General features: G+C 44.0%; 1 protein-coding gene across 1 annotated transcript in view; it reads left to right on the top strand.

Moving 5' to 3' along the window:
* DDX60 (DExD/H-box helicase 60) overlaps nucleotides 1–5,412 on the top strand; it is a 55,501-nt gene extending 50,089 nt beyond the window's left edge. Inside the window, 3 exon segments of the mRNA XM_052645225.1 lie at nucleotides 1,398–1,453; nucleotides 4,022–4,091; nucleotides 5,219–5,412. Of these exon segments, the coding sequence (XP_052501185.1) occupies nucleotides 1,398–1,453; nucleotides 4,022–4,091; nucleotides 5,219–5,412 (320 nt within the window).
* Nucleotides 5,413–15,044: the final 9,632 nt, after the last annotated feature.

Below are 15,044 nucleotides of genomic sequence, written 5' to 3'. Positions count from 1 at the left end.
CTGAAGGAGGGCACCCACTCCAGTATTCTTGCCTGGAAAATCCCCTGGACAGAGGAGCCTGGTGGGCTACAGTCCCTGGGGTCGCAAGGAGTTGGACACGACTTGGGGAGCAACTGAACAACAAGAACAAGTATATCTTACTCTTCTTCCAAAACAAGAATTCAAACTTTTCACTGAACTATAAAAACAAATCTTTTTTTAAAATACTTGAGTGGTTTTTAAATAGAAAGTTAAATGAAGTAAGGAAAAGAATGTAACGTTCTCAGCTTCCCATCACTTACGGATTCTGCCTGACTGTGAGGATGGTCAGCCCAGAGGCCCGGGCTGCTCCTGTGTGGACCAGAGCCCAGCACCCCTGCCGGAGACCCTGTCCCATAGGCACCGAGTAGACACACAGCAAATTAGGCCCCTGCGACTGGCGGGTTGTGTCTGTGTGTCCTCATTCTTGTGATCCTTGCACCTAAGATGGTGTGGGATACAGAGGGAAACAACAAATATATAACACACTTTAATTTTTAAGATGAACACACGAGCCACTGTTTCCTGCCCCAGGTGATTGAGAGTAATGAGCCTGCTGGCCGGCCCTGTGAAAAACCCTAGTGCCTTATCCACGGCACAGAGAGAAGCAGTACGTTTTTGTTTTCTTGGATGGAAACTTCTGGGAGATATTTCCTCATGCTTTTTTGATTGAATTATAGTTGATTTGAGCTTCCCTGGTGGCTCAGACGGTAAGAATACACATGCAATGCAGGAGACGCAGGTTTGATCCCTGGGTCGGGAGGATCCCGTGGAGAAGGGAACCCACTCCAGTACTCTTGCCTGGGGAATCCCATGGACACAGGAGCCTGGTTGGCTGCAGTCCTTGGGGTTGCAAAGAGTCGTATGTGACTGAGTGACTAAGCCACCACAGAGCTGATTTACAGTGCTGTGTTAGTTACTGCGGTACAGCAAAGCAATTCAGTCATACACACGTACGTGCATATATTCCTTTTTTACACGTTGTTTTTATTATGGTTCTTCACAGGATATTGAATATAGGTCCCTGTGCTGTACAGTGGGGCCTTGTTATTTATCCGTTCTGTGCATAGACATTGACAGGTGCTAACCCCAGCCTCCCACTCCGTACCTCCCTCAACCCTGTCCCCACTGGCCGCCCCAAGTTTGTTCTCTCTGTCTGTGAGTCTGTGTCTGTTTCACAGACACACTTGTGCCATATCTGAGGCTCTACACAGTACCATCTGGTGTTTGTCTTTCCCTTCTGACTTGCTGCAGTGGGTGTGATCATCTGCGCTTTCTTCCCTGTGGCCTGAACTGGCGTTACAATGGCTGAGCCATTTGCATTGCATTGTCTGTGTCCCCCGTCTGCTGTATCCATTCATGGGTCCTTGCTTCCTTAGGCTGCTTCCACGTCTTGGCTGTTGTACCTAGTGCTGCGCTGACCATTGGCCTGCAGGTATCTTAGACAACTGTGGTTTTCTCCAGATCTGCGCTCGGTACCTGTGTGTCTAACGTTGGAAAGAACCCCCATGCTGTTCTCCCTAGTAGATGATTTGATTTCCATCCCCACCAGCAGTGCAGGAGGTTTCCCGTCTGTCTGCACTCTCTCCAGCATTGACTGCTGTAGATGTTCTGAGATGGCCCTGCTGAGTGGTGTGAGGTAATGTCACTGGACTTTCGACTTGCGTTTCTCTAGTGATGAGCCACGCTGATTCATGGGCTTCATGGGCTTTATGGCCATGTGTATGCTTTCTTCGGAGAAATGTGTGTTTATATCATTGCCTCGTTTTTCTGGGGTTGCTGGTTTTGACATAGAGTGGCACAAGCCATTTGTACATTTTGGAGATGAATAGTTTGTGGGTATCTTTGTTTGCAAATATCTTTTTTCCACTCTGAGAGTGATCTTTCTCTTTGGTTTGGTTTTCTTTGCTGTGCTCAAGCTCTTCAGATTAATTACATACCATTTGTTTGTTTTTGTCTTGTTTTCCATTATTCTAAGAGGTGGGAAAAAAGAACTTGCAGCGATTTACATTAAAGTGGATTCTTCCTGTATTTTCCTCCAGAGTTTCTTAGTATCCTTGCATGGAAATCTTTAATCTCTTTGGAGTTGATTTGTTTGTATGATGTTAGGGAGTATTCTGATTTCATCCTCATTTTCATCCTTTCGGGAACCTGTCCTCCAGAGTGGTTGTTCCCAAGTAACAATCCTAGCAGCAGTGTGTGAGGGTTCCCTTTTCTCCACACCATCTCCAGCATGGATTGTTTGTAGAGTTTGTGGCAGTGGTCATTCTCACTGAGGCAAGGTGAGCCCTTTTTGTAGTTTTGATTTGGATTTTTCTAATTTTTAGTGATATTGTTATCTTTTCATGTGATTCTTTATAAACAGTGTGAGGTAAATTTACCTCTTGAAATTGGTTTCTTGAACTACTGCCCTATTTGGAGTTGTTTGATGACCTGCCTTAGGAAATTACTTGAGGGCAGAAGAAGATTTTTCCTTACAACCCTGAAAACCTTTCCTTGTGTGAGAAGGCAATGGCACCCCACTCCAGTACTCTTGCCTGGAAAATCTCATGGACGGAGGAGCCTGGAAGGCTGTAGTCCATGGGGTCACTGAGGGTCGGACACGACTGAGCGGCTTCACTTTCACTTTTCACTTTCATGAACTGGAAAAGGAAATGGTAACCCACTCCAGTGTTCTTGCCTGGAGAATCCCAGGGACAGGGGAGCCTGGTGGCCTGCCATCCGTGGGGTCGCACAGAATCGGACACGACTGAAGCAACTTAGCAGCAGCAGCAACAGAGGTTTTATAGTTGTAGTTCCTCAAAATGGCCACAAAACAGCAGCATTTCTCCATGCCGCACTTCTTTTTTTGATGGTGGGGTGGGCTGTAGAGGATTTCATTTTTCTTTTGTATTGGAGTAAAGTTAATTTACTTTACCCTACCTGCCTCCTGAGAAACCTGTATGCAGGTCAAGAAGCAACAGTTAGAACAAACATGGAACAACAAACTGATTCAAAATTGAGAAAGGAGCATGTCAAGGCTGTATATTGTCGTTGTGCCTATTTAACTTATATGCAGAGTACATCATGAGAAATGGCTGGATGAAGCACAGGCTGGAATCAAGATTGCTGGGAGAAACACCAATAACCTCAGCTATGCAGATGACACCATCTTTATGGCAAAAAGTGAAGAAGAACTAAAGAGCCTCTTGATGAAGGGAAAAGAAGAGAGTGAAAAAGCTGGAGTAAAGCTCAACATTCAGAAAATGAAGATCATGGCATCTGGTCCCATCACTTCATGGCAAATAGATGGGGACACAATGGAAACAGTGTCAGACTTTATTTTTGGGGGCTTCAAAATCACTGCAGATGGTGACTGCAGCCAAGAAATTAAAAGATGTTTGCTACTTGGAAGAAAAGCTATGATCAACCTAGATAGCATATTAAAAATCAGAGACATGCCGATAAAGGTCTGTTTAGTCAAAGCTCTGGTTTTTCCAGTGGTCATGTATGGAAGTGAGAGCTGGACCATAAAGAAGGCTGAGCACCAAAGAATTGATGCTTTTGAACTGTGGTGTTGGAGAAGACTCTTGAGAGTCCCTTGGACCGCAAGGAGATCCAAACAGTCCATCCTAAAGGAAATTAGTCCTGAATATTCATTGTAAGGACTGATGCTGAAGCTGAAACTCCTATACTTTGGCCACCTGATGTGAAGAGCCGGCTCATTAGAAAAGACCCTGATGCCAGGAAATATTGAGGGCAGGAGGAGAAGGGGACCATTCCTAGAGATGGTTGGATGACATCACCAACTCAATGGACCTGAGTCTGAGCAAGCCCCAGGAGATGGAGAAGGACAAGGAAGCCTGGCAGGCTGCAGTCCACGGGGTTGCAGAGTCAGACATGACTGAACAACAACAGCAACAAAGCCGGTTTCCGATGTTGCGGTTGTTTTAGGTGTACAAGAACTTGATGCGGTTATACTTAGACACACGTCTGTTCTTTATTGTGTCCTTTTCCCACATAGGTTATTACAGTATGTGCGGTGGAGTCACCTGTGCACTTCCCTGTCATTTTTGATTATCTATTTGATCAAGGTTAGTGTGCATATGTTAATTCCAAGCACTTCATTTATCTCTTTCCTCTAACTTTTTTTCTAATCATAAGTTGGTTTTTTAATTCTGTCAGTCTGTTTCTGTTGTGAAAGTTCATTTTTTGTATGAATATACAGATTCCCCCTTTAAGTATGCTGTATGGTATTATTCTTCCTATCTCTGATTTACTTCACTTAGTAATGTTATCTCTTTGTCTGTGCTGCTTCCAGTGACACTGTTTGGTTCTGCTTTATGGATGAATAGTATTCCATTTATAGATGTAGCAGTATTCATTTTTCGCTGGATGGACATTTTGGTGGATTCTGTGTCTTGACTGTGGTAAATAGTGGTGCTGAGAAAATAGGGGTGCACAAGCCATTTGGAATTACGGTTTCCACGTCTTGGCATAGGAGTGTAATTGCTGGATCATGTGGTAACCCTGTTTAAAGGAACTTTAGTTTTTAGGAACTAAAGTTCATTAAACTTTAAAACTTAAAAACTAAAGTTCATTTAGTTTCCTTTAGTTTTTAAGGAACCTCCATGCTATTTTCCATCCTGGCTGCACCCATTTCCATCTCCATCTAGAGTGATGGAGGATGCCTTTTCCCGATGCCCTGAGCAGCATTTATTCTTCATAGATCCTTCAGATGGTGGTCCTTCTGACTGATGCGACGGGATTGCGCATCATAATGTTGATTTGCATAGATTTACCGATTAGTGATGTGGAATATCGTTCCATGTGCTTTTTTACGTTATACAGTGTGACTCCAACTTTCTGCTTGAAATTGGCTCCTTGTAAGTCTTTCCTGTTTTGAGTTCTTCTCAGATGATTTATCCCAGGACATTCCTTGAGGGCAGGAGTCCTTTACAGCCCTACAGGCCTTGGCCATCAGCACCAGGTTTCAAATGGTTGTAACAAAAAAGGGCCACAAGGTGGCAGCATTGTTTCCTGCCCCACTCTGTTTTTTCACAATTTAGTTTTGTCTATTGGATTTGAGTTGATTTTCAATGTTGTGTCTCTTTGAGGTGTGTGGAGTCTTGATCCAGTGATACACAGATGAATGGTAGACACATATCTCTGTCTGTATCCGGGGTCTGGCCTCTTCTCGTCATTGGGATCTTTTCCCCAGTGGGCCTGGCAGCCCTTTGGGAGTCAGAGTACCCCCAGCCACCCCATTCCCTGCCTGAGCCCGGCCCTGGGAAGGCCCCGGGCCGGTGTAAGTCACCCCTTCATGTAAGCATAGGTCAGATGGTGAAGGTCCAGGCAGCAGTGAGCCCGGCTCTGGAGACTGTGCCTGCGCCTGGCATCGTCTCAGAGGTGTAGAGCAGAGCCCCTCAGGACCCCCGGGAGCCAGAAGGACGGTCTCGTCACAGAGAGCTTCTTAAGCTCACTTGATTGGAGTCTAGCTGGTTTACAGTGTTGTGCTGTACGGCACGGCGGCTCGGTCACGCGTGCGCTCCGTGTTCTCTCCCACCATGGCTGACCCCAGGAGTCTGCCTGCGGCCCCCTGTGCTCCGCAGTCAGCCCTGGTTGCTTATGCTTCCTGTAGGTAACGGCCTGCGTCTGCCAACCCACCCTCCCAGTGCGTCCCTTGCTCATTCTCTTACACCTTGGCAACCGCAGGGCTGCTCTCTATGCCTGTGAGGCTGCTTCTGTTTTGCAGATAGGTTCATTTGCGTCAAATTTTGTCCTGCACATAGCTCATATTGTATACTTGCCTTTCTGATTCACTTACTTCACTTAGTTTGATCGTCTCTAAGTTCATCCGTGTTGCTGCAAGTGTCATTGTTTCACTTGTTTTGACTAATATTCCCTTGCATTTATGTACCACATTTTCTGTATCCATTTATCTGTCCATGGACAGTTAGGTCGCTTCCATGTCTTGGCTATGGTGAACAGTGCTGCTGTGAACCTAAGGGTTTGTGTGCTTATTGAAGTAGACTTTTCACCAGAGCAGGATTGCTGGGTCACATGGGATTTCTATTTTTAGTTTTCTGAGAAGCCTTCGTACTATGCTCTGTAGTGACTGCGCCAACTTCCCCCCAGCAGTGTAGGCATGTTTGATGTGCAGCACATTCTAAAGACTGAGGACAAAGTCCGATAGTTATATTCTGAAAGGCAGTTTGAGAAAAAAATAGGTATATATGGAGAGGGGGAATGCTACTTCTGTTATGCGTAGCTGATACAATATCAGTTTGTGAAGTCATGAATATTTTTTCAGGAAAAATGGACTTCAAAAAACTATTTGTAGTATAAAAATACAAATATAAAAGTGACTCTGACTTCACATTTCAAGCAAGCTCCAGGAGTTAGTGAAGGACAGGGAGGCCTGGCATGCTGCAGTCCATGGGGTCACAATGAGTCGGACATGACTGAGCGGTGACCTGATTTCTATGATTTCTAAGACTCAACATTTTGAATATTGATTTTTTTTTTTTTACTGACTTTGGTCGTTTATATTAAAGTGAAGAAAACCTTAATATGCTGTTTGAACACTTGACAATACTTAATTAAAACATATTATTGTTTAGATAGTAGATGTAAAGAACCAGGATAGTCAAATTTTATAATAGACTAAAGTGAAAGTGTGAGGAGCTCAGTCATGTTTGACTGTTTTGCGACCCCATGGACTGTAGCCCACCAGGCTCCCCTGTCCCTGGGATTCTCTAGGCAAGAGTGCTGGACTGGGTTGCCATTTCCTTCTCCAATAATAGATTAAGGCTTGCCTCAAAAAGAAGATGGTAACAATGTAAAATCTCTGCATGTCCTCAGGGTATGTTAGGAACAATTGACGTGGATGCAAAAAATTTTCCTCTCCTTTACTCGAGTAAATGCAACAACATTGGAAGAACCTGCCCTTTGAATGGTTATGTACTGAACTTCTACAAACGTGACTGCACTGACTGAGGATAACTGGTATAAGCTTCCCTGTGTTAATATGTTCTACAGATGTGCACGTGTGTTTGTGTAATGGGGGCTGTTTCATCATGACCTATGAGATTAGTTTTAAGATACAGTGATTTAAGAAGAGTCACTAAGATGCAATTTATTTCAAATGGTTTAAAAGATGCTTTTTCAAATTATGATTGAGGTGAAGATCACATTACATAAAATTGTCCATTTTAAAGTGAACAATTTCAGGATGTTTGATGCATTCAGAATGAACAACCACCGTCTCCATCGAGGTGTTAAGCACTGTCAGTAACCCAAGGGGAGTGTCTGGACCCGTGAAGCAGAAGCTCTCCGTCCTCCCCTCCCTCACACTCTGGCAGCTACTGTCCTGTCTCTGTCTTATGGATCTAACTTGTCTGGGTGGTTAATATGAGTGGTTTTACAGTTATTTGACTTTGTGTATCAGACATCTTTCACTGGGGATTTTTGAAGTTCACCATGTTGTAACATTATCAGTCGTTATTGTTGCTCAGTTGCTCAGTTGTGTCCGACTCTTTGTGACCCCATGGCCTGCAGCACTCCAGACCCCCCTGTCCGTCACCAACTCCCGGAGTCTACTCAAACTCATGTCCACCAAGTCGGCGATGCATCCAGCCATCTCACCCTCTGTCGTCCCCTTCTCCTCCTGCCTTCAATCTTTACTAGCATCACGGTCTTTTCCGATGAGTCAGCTCTTTGAATCAGGTGACCAAAGTATTGGAGCTTCAGCATCAGTTCTTCCAATGAATATTCAGGGTTGATTTCCTTTAGAGTTGAGTTTGTATATATACAGTTGGTTTATCTGGTGGATGAACATTTGAGTTGCTTCAACTTTTGCCTGCTATGAATGGTGCTGCCAAGAACATGCGTGTACATGGATTTATTTCAGTGCCTGTTTCCAATTCTTTTGTGTGTATCCCCAGACGTAGAATTACTAGGCCATACATTAACTCCATGTTCAACTTTTGTAGAATCGCTGAAATATTTTCCACAACGGAACCGTTTTACACCGCCAGCTGCACTGTACAAGGGTTCTACTTTCTCTACAAGCTCACTCCTCTTGTTTTCTTTTTGAAAATATTATAGCCATTCTAGTGTGTGTGAAGTGATCCACATCTCATTGTGGTTTCAATTTACATTTCCCTAAACACTAAAGAATTTGAACTTAGTCTTATGCTATGAAACAGATGCATATAGTCTTTGGAGAAATGTGTGTTCAAGTCCTTTGCTCACTTTGCATGTATGTTAGTTTCCTTTTGTTGCTGTGTTGTAGATGTTTTTTATATCTTCTAATACTAGACTCTTGTCAGGTATATGATTTGCAAATATTTTCTCCTACTCTGTAAGTTATCTTTTCTTCTTCTTCTTCTTTTTTTTTTTGGTGATGTCCTTCGATGCACAAAAAATTTCGGTTTTGGTGAAATCTAACCTTTCTAATTTTCCTTTTGTTACCCTTGCTCTTGGTGTCATATCTAAGAATTCTTTCCCAGATCCAAGGTCATGCAGACTTAGCCCTATGTTTTCTCTAAGAGCTTTTCTTTTTGAGTTGTCAGTCCATTTTGGATAGATTTTGGTGTGTGGTATAAGAGAAGGTTCCAACCTCATCTGTTTGCACGTGGATACACAGTTGCCCCAGAAAAGTCTGTTCAGTTCTTTTTCCATGGAATGGTGATGGTGCCTGTCAGGACTCAGCTGACGGATATATGTGCTCTTCTTTCTGAATTCCTAGTGCTCTTCCATTAGTCTACCTGTCTGTTCTCATGCCAGTACCACCCTGCTTGAGCTTCCCTGATGGCTCAGATGGTAAAGAATCTGCCTGCAATGCGGGAGACTCGGGTTCAATTCCTGGGTCAGGAAGATCCCCTGGAGGAGGGCATGGCAACCCACTCCAGTATTCCTGCCTGGGAAATTCCAGGGACAGAGGAGCTACATACAGTCCATGGGGCCGCAAAGAGTCAAACACGACTGAGCGACTAACACTTGAACTTCACTTTCACCACCCTGTTTGATAACTATAGCTTGTGAAATGTATGGGTCTTCCAACTTTCTTTGTGTCCAATATGGTTTTGTCTGTTCCAAGCCCTTTGTAATTCCACATGAATTTGGGGATAGTCTTTTCCACTTCAGCAAAAACAGCTGTACAGGTTTCCGCAGAGATTGCAGTGAATCTGTAGATCTCGTTGAGGAGCATTGAGGGATCGCAGAGTCTGACTCCACCGAGCGACTGACTAACACTTTCAATTTTTTTGCTTGCACTCTATAACTTTGCCAAAGTTGTTTATTAGCTCTGATAGTTACTTTGTGAATCCTTCAGCATTTTCTACATATGGGATCATGCCACCTGTGAATAGAGTTCATTTCTTCCTTTCCTTCTTTTTCTTCTTACCTGAGGGCTCTGGCTAGTACTTCCAGTAGAATGTTGAACAGCGATGGAAGCAGACAGGTTGTCCTCCGAGGTGTTCGTTGCTCAGTTTTTTGGCCTCGACTGTCATGTTTCTCCCTTGGCAGCTGGGACGGCTCTGAGCTCACATGGACAGAGACCAGCACCTCACCTCAGTCCTTGCTGCAGCTCCCAACAGGTTCAGTTCAGTTCAGTTGCTCAGTCATGTCTTACTCTTTGTGACCCCATGGACTGCAGCACGCCAGGCCTCCCTGTCCATCACCAACTCCTGGAGTCCATCCAAACCCATATCCATTGAGTCAGTGATGCCATCCAACCATCTCATCCTCTGTCGTCCCCTTCTTCTCCCGCTGTCAATCTTTCCCAGCATCGGGGTCTTTTCAAATGAGTCAGCTCTTCACATCAGGTGGCCAAAGTATTGGAGCTTCAGCTTCAGCATCAGCCCTTCCAATAAACACCCAGGACTGATCTCCTTTAGGATGGACTGGTTGAATCTCCTTGCAGTCAAGGGACTCTCAAGAGTCTTCTCCAACACCACAGTTCAAAAGTATCAATTCTTTGGCACTCAGCTTTCCTCACAGTCCAACTCTCACACCCATACATGACTACTGGAAAACCATAGCCTTGACTAGATGGACCTTTGTTGGCAAAGTAATGTATGTGCTTTTTAATATGCTATCTAGGCTGGTCATAACTTTCCTTCCAAAGAGTAAGTATCTTTTAATTTCATGGCTGCAGTCACCATCTGCAGTGATTTTGGAGCCCCCCAAAATAAGGTCAGCTACTGTTTCCATTGTTTCCCCATCTATTAGCCCTGAAGTGATGGGACCAGATACCATGATCTTAGTTTTCTGAATGTTGAGTTTTAAGCCAACTTTTTCACTCTCCTCTTTCACTTTCATCAAGAGGCTCTTTAGTTCCTCTTCACTTTCTGCCATAAAGGTGGTTTTATCTGCATATCTGAGGTTATTGATATTTCTCCCAGCAATCTTGTGCTTCATCCAGCCTAGCGTTTTGCGTGATGTACTCTGCATATAAGTTAAATAAGCAGGGTGACAGTATACAGCCTTGATGTACTCCTTTCCCTATTTGGAACCAGTCTGTTGTTCCATGTCCAGTTCTGTTGCTTCCTGACCTTCATACAGGTTTCTCAAGAGGCAGGTCAGGTGGTCTGGTATTCCCATCTCTTTCACAATTTTCCACAGCTGATTGTGATCCACACAGTCAAAGACTTTGGCATAGTCAATAAAGCAGAAATAGATGATTTTCTGGAACTCTCTTGCTTTTTTGATGATCCAGCAGATGCTGGCAATTTGATCTCTGGTTCCTCTGCCTTTTCTAAAACCAGCTTGAACATTTGGAAGTTCACGGTTCATATATTACTGAAGACTGGCTTGGAAAATTTTGAGCATTACTTTACTAGGGTGTGAAATGAGTGCAGTTGTACAGTAGTTTGAGCATTCTTTGGCATTGCCTTTCTTTGGGACTGGAATGAAAACTGGCCTTTTCATTTCAAAACCTGATGGATTGCTACTGCTACTGCTAAGTCACTTCAGTAGTCTCCGACTCTGTGTGACCCCATAGACGACAGCCCACCAGGCTCCCCCATCCCTGGGACTCTCCAGGCAAGAACACTGGAGTGGGTTGCCATTTCCTTCTTCAATGCATGAAAGTGAAAAGTGAAAGGGAAGTCGCTCAGTTGTGTCTGACTCTGTGCGACCCCATGGACTGCAGCCCACCAGGCTCCTCCATCCATGGGATTTTCCAGGCAAGAGTACTGGAGTGGGGTGCCATTGCCTTCTCCGCTGATGGATTAGGACAGACATATTTGGGAGACAGGGGCCAGTATCCCACAGCAGGACACAGGCACTGTCTTCAAGTCTGATGCTAAGCTGGTTGGAGGGAGAGAGATGGTGAATAAAAATGTCTCAGTGGTTTCCTACTTTCCCCACTGTGTTCTTGACTCTGAGTTAAATCCCAGCTAATTTCCCACACTTCTCAGTTGATTCCGGCAACTTTTGCTTGCATTTCTGATGTTTCTCTGCAGGGATAGGCCCTCATTCTGCCTCTGTTCCATCTTCTGAGACATCCCAGTTTGGCACTGTTTTAACATGTACGATGATGACTTTGGTCATAATAATGTTCTGTAATATAAGAACACTAAAAGTCAGTTTTTTTAGCCAAACGACTAGCCTTTTTTCTGATTCAGTATTTAAGTTTTATTTTGTCTCTGGAAATGCCAGCAATTCAGTGCTAATTTATCTTTTCTCAGCTGTAGACTAAGAACACACCCAAACAAAATACATTCCTTTTACGTTGCTGGCTCTTTTCTCTAGGTTAAACATGGGTGATAAGTCTCAGTTAATCAGAGGCCTCGCGCTGGTCACTTGGGCCTTTGGGTAGACACCCCTCCCTGTGTTTGGGGTTCCTGTGACCGCTGGAGGTCGGTACGCACAAGCGGCCACTGCTGTAATGGTAACGCTCCCTCTAGCACAGGACCTCAGTGAGTGAGTTATGCGAAGACGAGGACAGCCGTGTTGTGCTGGCATTTAAACAACTAGGTGATGCTTTCGACAGAAAACTTGGGAGAAAAGAAAGGCCCTGACTGTGTCCAGTTTTCCTGAGCCCTGGGCACCTGGGAAACTCAGCTGGCCCAGATGCCCCCTTGTGTGTCAGGATGCGGTCACCACCCCTTCCCACGTGGCTAAGATGGGGCTTGTAGTGACTCCTCCTTACCCACGACCACCCTCAACACGCCCTCCCGACTCTTCTGCTTCGTCTCATGTAGGATGAGCTGGACTGATTTCCCCTGCTGACCAACCGAACAAACATTCGCTACAGGTCTTTTCCTGTCCACCCCACAGGTCCCTGAACTATATAACCCACCTTCAGGCTCCTCCTAAAAGCTGCCTGGAGGGGATCTGCCCAAGATCTGTCCCCACCCAGCCCCTGTGAGGGTCACTGTGAGGTCAATGGTGCCATCACACCACATCCCCCACTCCCACACTGATCCTCTCCAGCCTCGTGTACTAACCCTGTGAATCGAAGCTGTTTCCTGCTGACCTTTGAGACCCTGCACACCCATGGTCAGTGTCTTCCCTTTGTGTTTGCCTCCTCCACTTACTGCAGTAAAATCTGCTTACCTAAGTCCAGAGGCTTTTTTTTCCCACACTATGCCAAAGACACAAAAAATATTACTTAGCTAAAGTGTAAGTTTCACAATTCCTTGAACAATGTATATAAAGATGTCTTAAGGTGAAAAACATCTATTTCTGCTTTATTGACTATGCCAAAGCCTTTGGCTATGTGGATCACAATAAACTGTGGAAAATTCTGAAAGATGAGAATACCACGACCTGACCTGCCTCCTGAGAAATCTGTATGCAGGTCAAGAAGCAACAGTTAGAACTGGACATGGAAAAACAGACTGGTTCCAAATAGGAAAAGGAGTACGTCAAGGCTGTATATTGTCACCCTGCTTATTTAATTTATATGTAGAGTATATCATGAGAAATGCTGGACTGGAGGAAGCACAAGCTGGAATCAAGATTGCCGGGAGAAATATCAATAACTTCAGATATGCAGATGACACCACCCTTATGGCAGAAAGTGAAGAACTAAAGAGCCTCTTGATGAAAGTGAAAGAGGAGAGTGAAAAAGTTGACTTAAAGCTCAACATTTAGAAAACAAAGATCATGGCATCTGGTCTCATCACTTCATGGCAAATAGATGGGGGAACAATGGACCTTATTTGGGGGGGCTCCAAAATCACTGCAGATGGTGACTGCAGTCATGAAATTAAAAGATGCTTACTCCTTGGAAGGAAAGTTATGACCAACCTAGACAGCATATTAAAAGGCAGAGACATTATTTTGTTAACAAAGATCCATCTAGTCAAGGCTATGGTTTTCCAGTAGTCACGTATGGATGTGAGATTTGGACTGTAAAGAAAGCTGAGTGCCGAAGAATTGATGCTTTTGAACTGTGGTGTTGGAGAAGACTCTTGAGAGTCCTTTGGACTGCAAGGAGATCCAACCAGTCCATCCTAAGGAGATCAGTCCTGGGTGTTCATTGGAAGGACGGATATTGAAGCTGAAACTCCAATACTTTGGCCACCTGATGTGAAGAGCCGGCTCATTAGAAAAGACCCTGATGCCAGGAAATATTGAGGGCAGGAGGAGAAGGGGACGACAGAGGATGAGATGGCTGGATGGCATCACCGACTCGATGGACATGGGTTTGGGTGGACTCCAGGAGTTTGTGATAGACAGGAAGGGCTGACGTGCTGTGGTTCATGGGGTCACAAAGAGTCAGACACGACTGAGTGACTGAACTGGAACTGGAAGGTGAAGTTTTTTTCAAGGAGTTTTTTTTTTAATTAATAATTTTTTATTGAAGGATAATTGCTTTACAGAATTTTGTTGTTTTCTCAACATGAATCAGCCATATATGCCCTCCCTTAAGAACTGCCCTTCCATCTTCCTCCCCATCCCACCCCTCTAGGTTGATACAGAGCCCCTGTTTGAGTTTCCTGAGCCATGCAGCAAATTCCTGTTGGCTATCAATTTTACATATGGTAATGTAAGTTTCCATGTTATTCTTTCCATACATCTCCCCCTCTCCTCCCTCTCCGCATGTCCATAAGTCTATTTTCTATGTGTGTTTCTCCATCGCTGCTCTGTAAGTAAATTCTTCATTACCATTTTTCTAGATTCCGTATATATGCATTAGAATATGATATTTATCTTGCTTTTTCTGACTTACTTCACTCTGTATAATAGGGTCTAGGTTCATCCACCTCATCAGAACTGACTCACATGCATTCCTTTTTTATAGCTGAGTAATATTCCATTGTGTATATGTGCCACAACTTCTTTATCCATTCATCTGCTGATGGACATCTCGGTGGCTTCCATGGCCTGGCTACTGTAAACAGTGCTGCAGTGAGCGATGGGGTACACGTGTCTTTGTCAGTTTTGGTTTCCTCAGGCTATATGCCTAGGTGTGTGCTTGCTGGGTCACATGGTGGTTTTATTCCTAGTTTTTAAAGGAATCTCCATACTGTCTTACATAGTGGCTGTATCAATTTACATTCCCACCAACAGTGCAAGAGTGTTCCCTTTTCTCCACACCCTCTCCAGCATTTATTGTTTGTAGACTTTTTGATGAGGGCCATCTGACCAGTGTGGGCATTCCTCTAATAATGAGTGATGTTGAGCATCTTTTCATGTGTTTGTTAGCCATCTGTTTGTCTCTTGTGGAGAAATGTCTGTTTAGGTCTATTTCCCACTTTTTGATTGGATTGTTGTTTTTCTGGTATTGAGTTGTATGAGCTGCTTGTATATTTTGGAGATCAATCCCTTGTCAGTTGTTGCATTTGCTATTATTTTCTCCCATAAGGTGGAAAGTTTTTAAGTTCTCATTGGGAATTCTAACAATATTTTTCTTCTAAGAGTTTTGGCTTGTACAACAGCTATGCTAAATGTCTCAAACAATTACTACTTTGGCTTGAAATGCTAATGATTTTTTTAATGGAAATAAAACCCAGGTTGAAATTATATAACATCATATGCATCAAGACAACCAGTTGAAGTCTTGAAAGTAGTTTCAGACGTCTAATTAT

Source organism: Budorcas taxicolor, chromosome 8 (genome assembly GCF_023091745.1).
Source record: "Budorcas taxicolor isolate Tak-1 chromosome 8, Takin1.1, whole genome shotgun sequence".
NCBI lineage: Eukaryota > Metazoa > Chordata > Mammalia > Artiodactyla > Bovidae > Budorcas > Budorcas taxicolor.
This window is presented reverse-complemented; position numbering and strand designations above follow the sequence as displayed.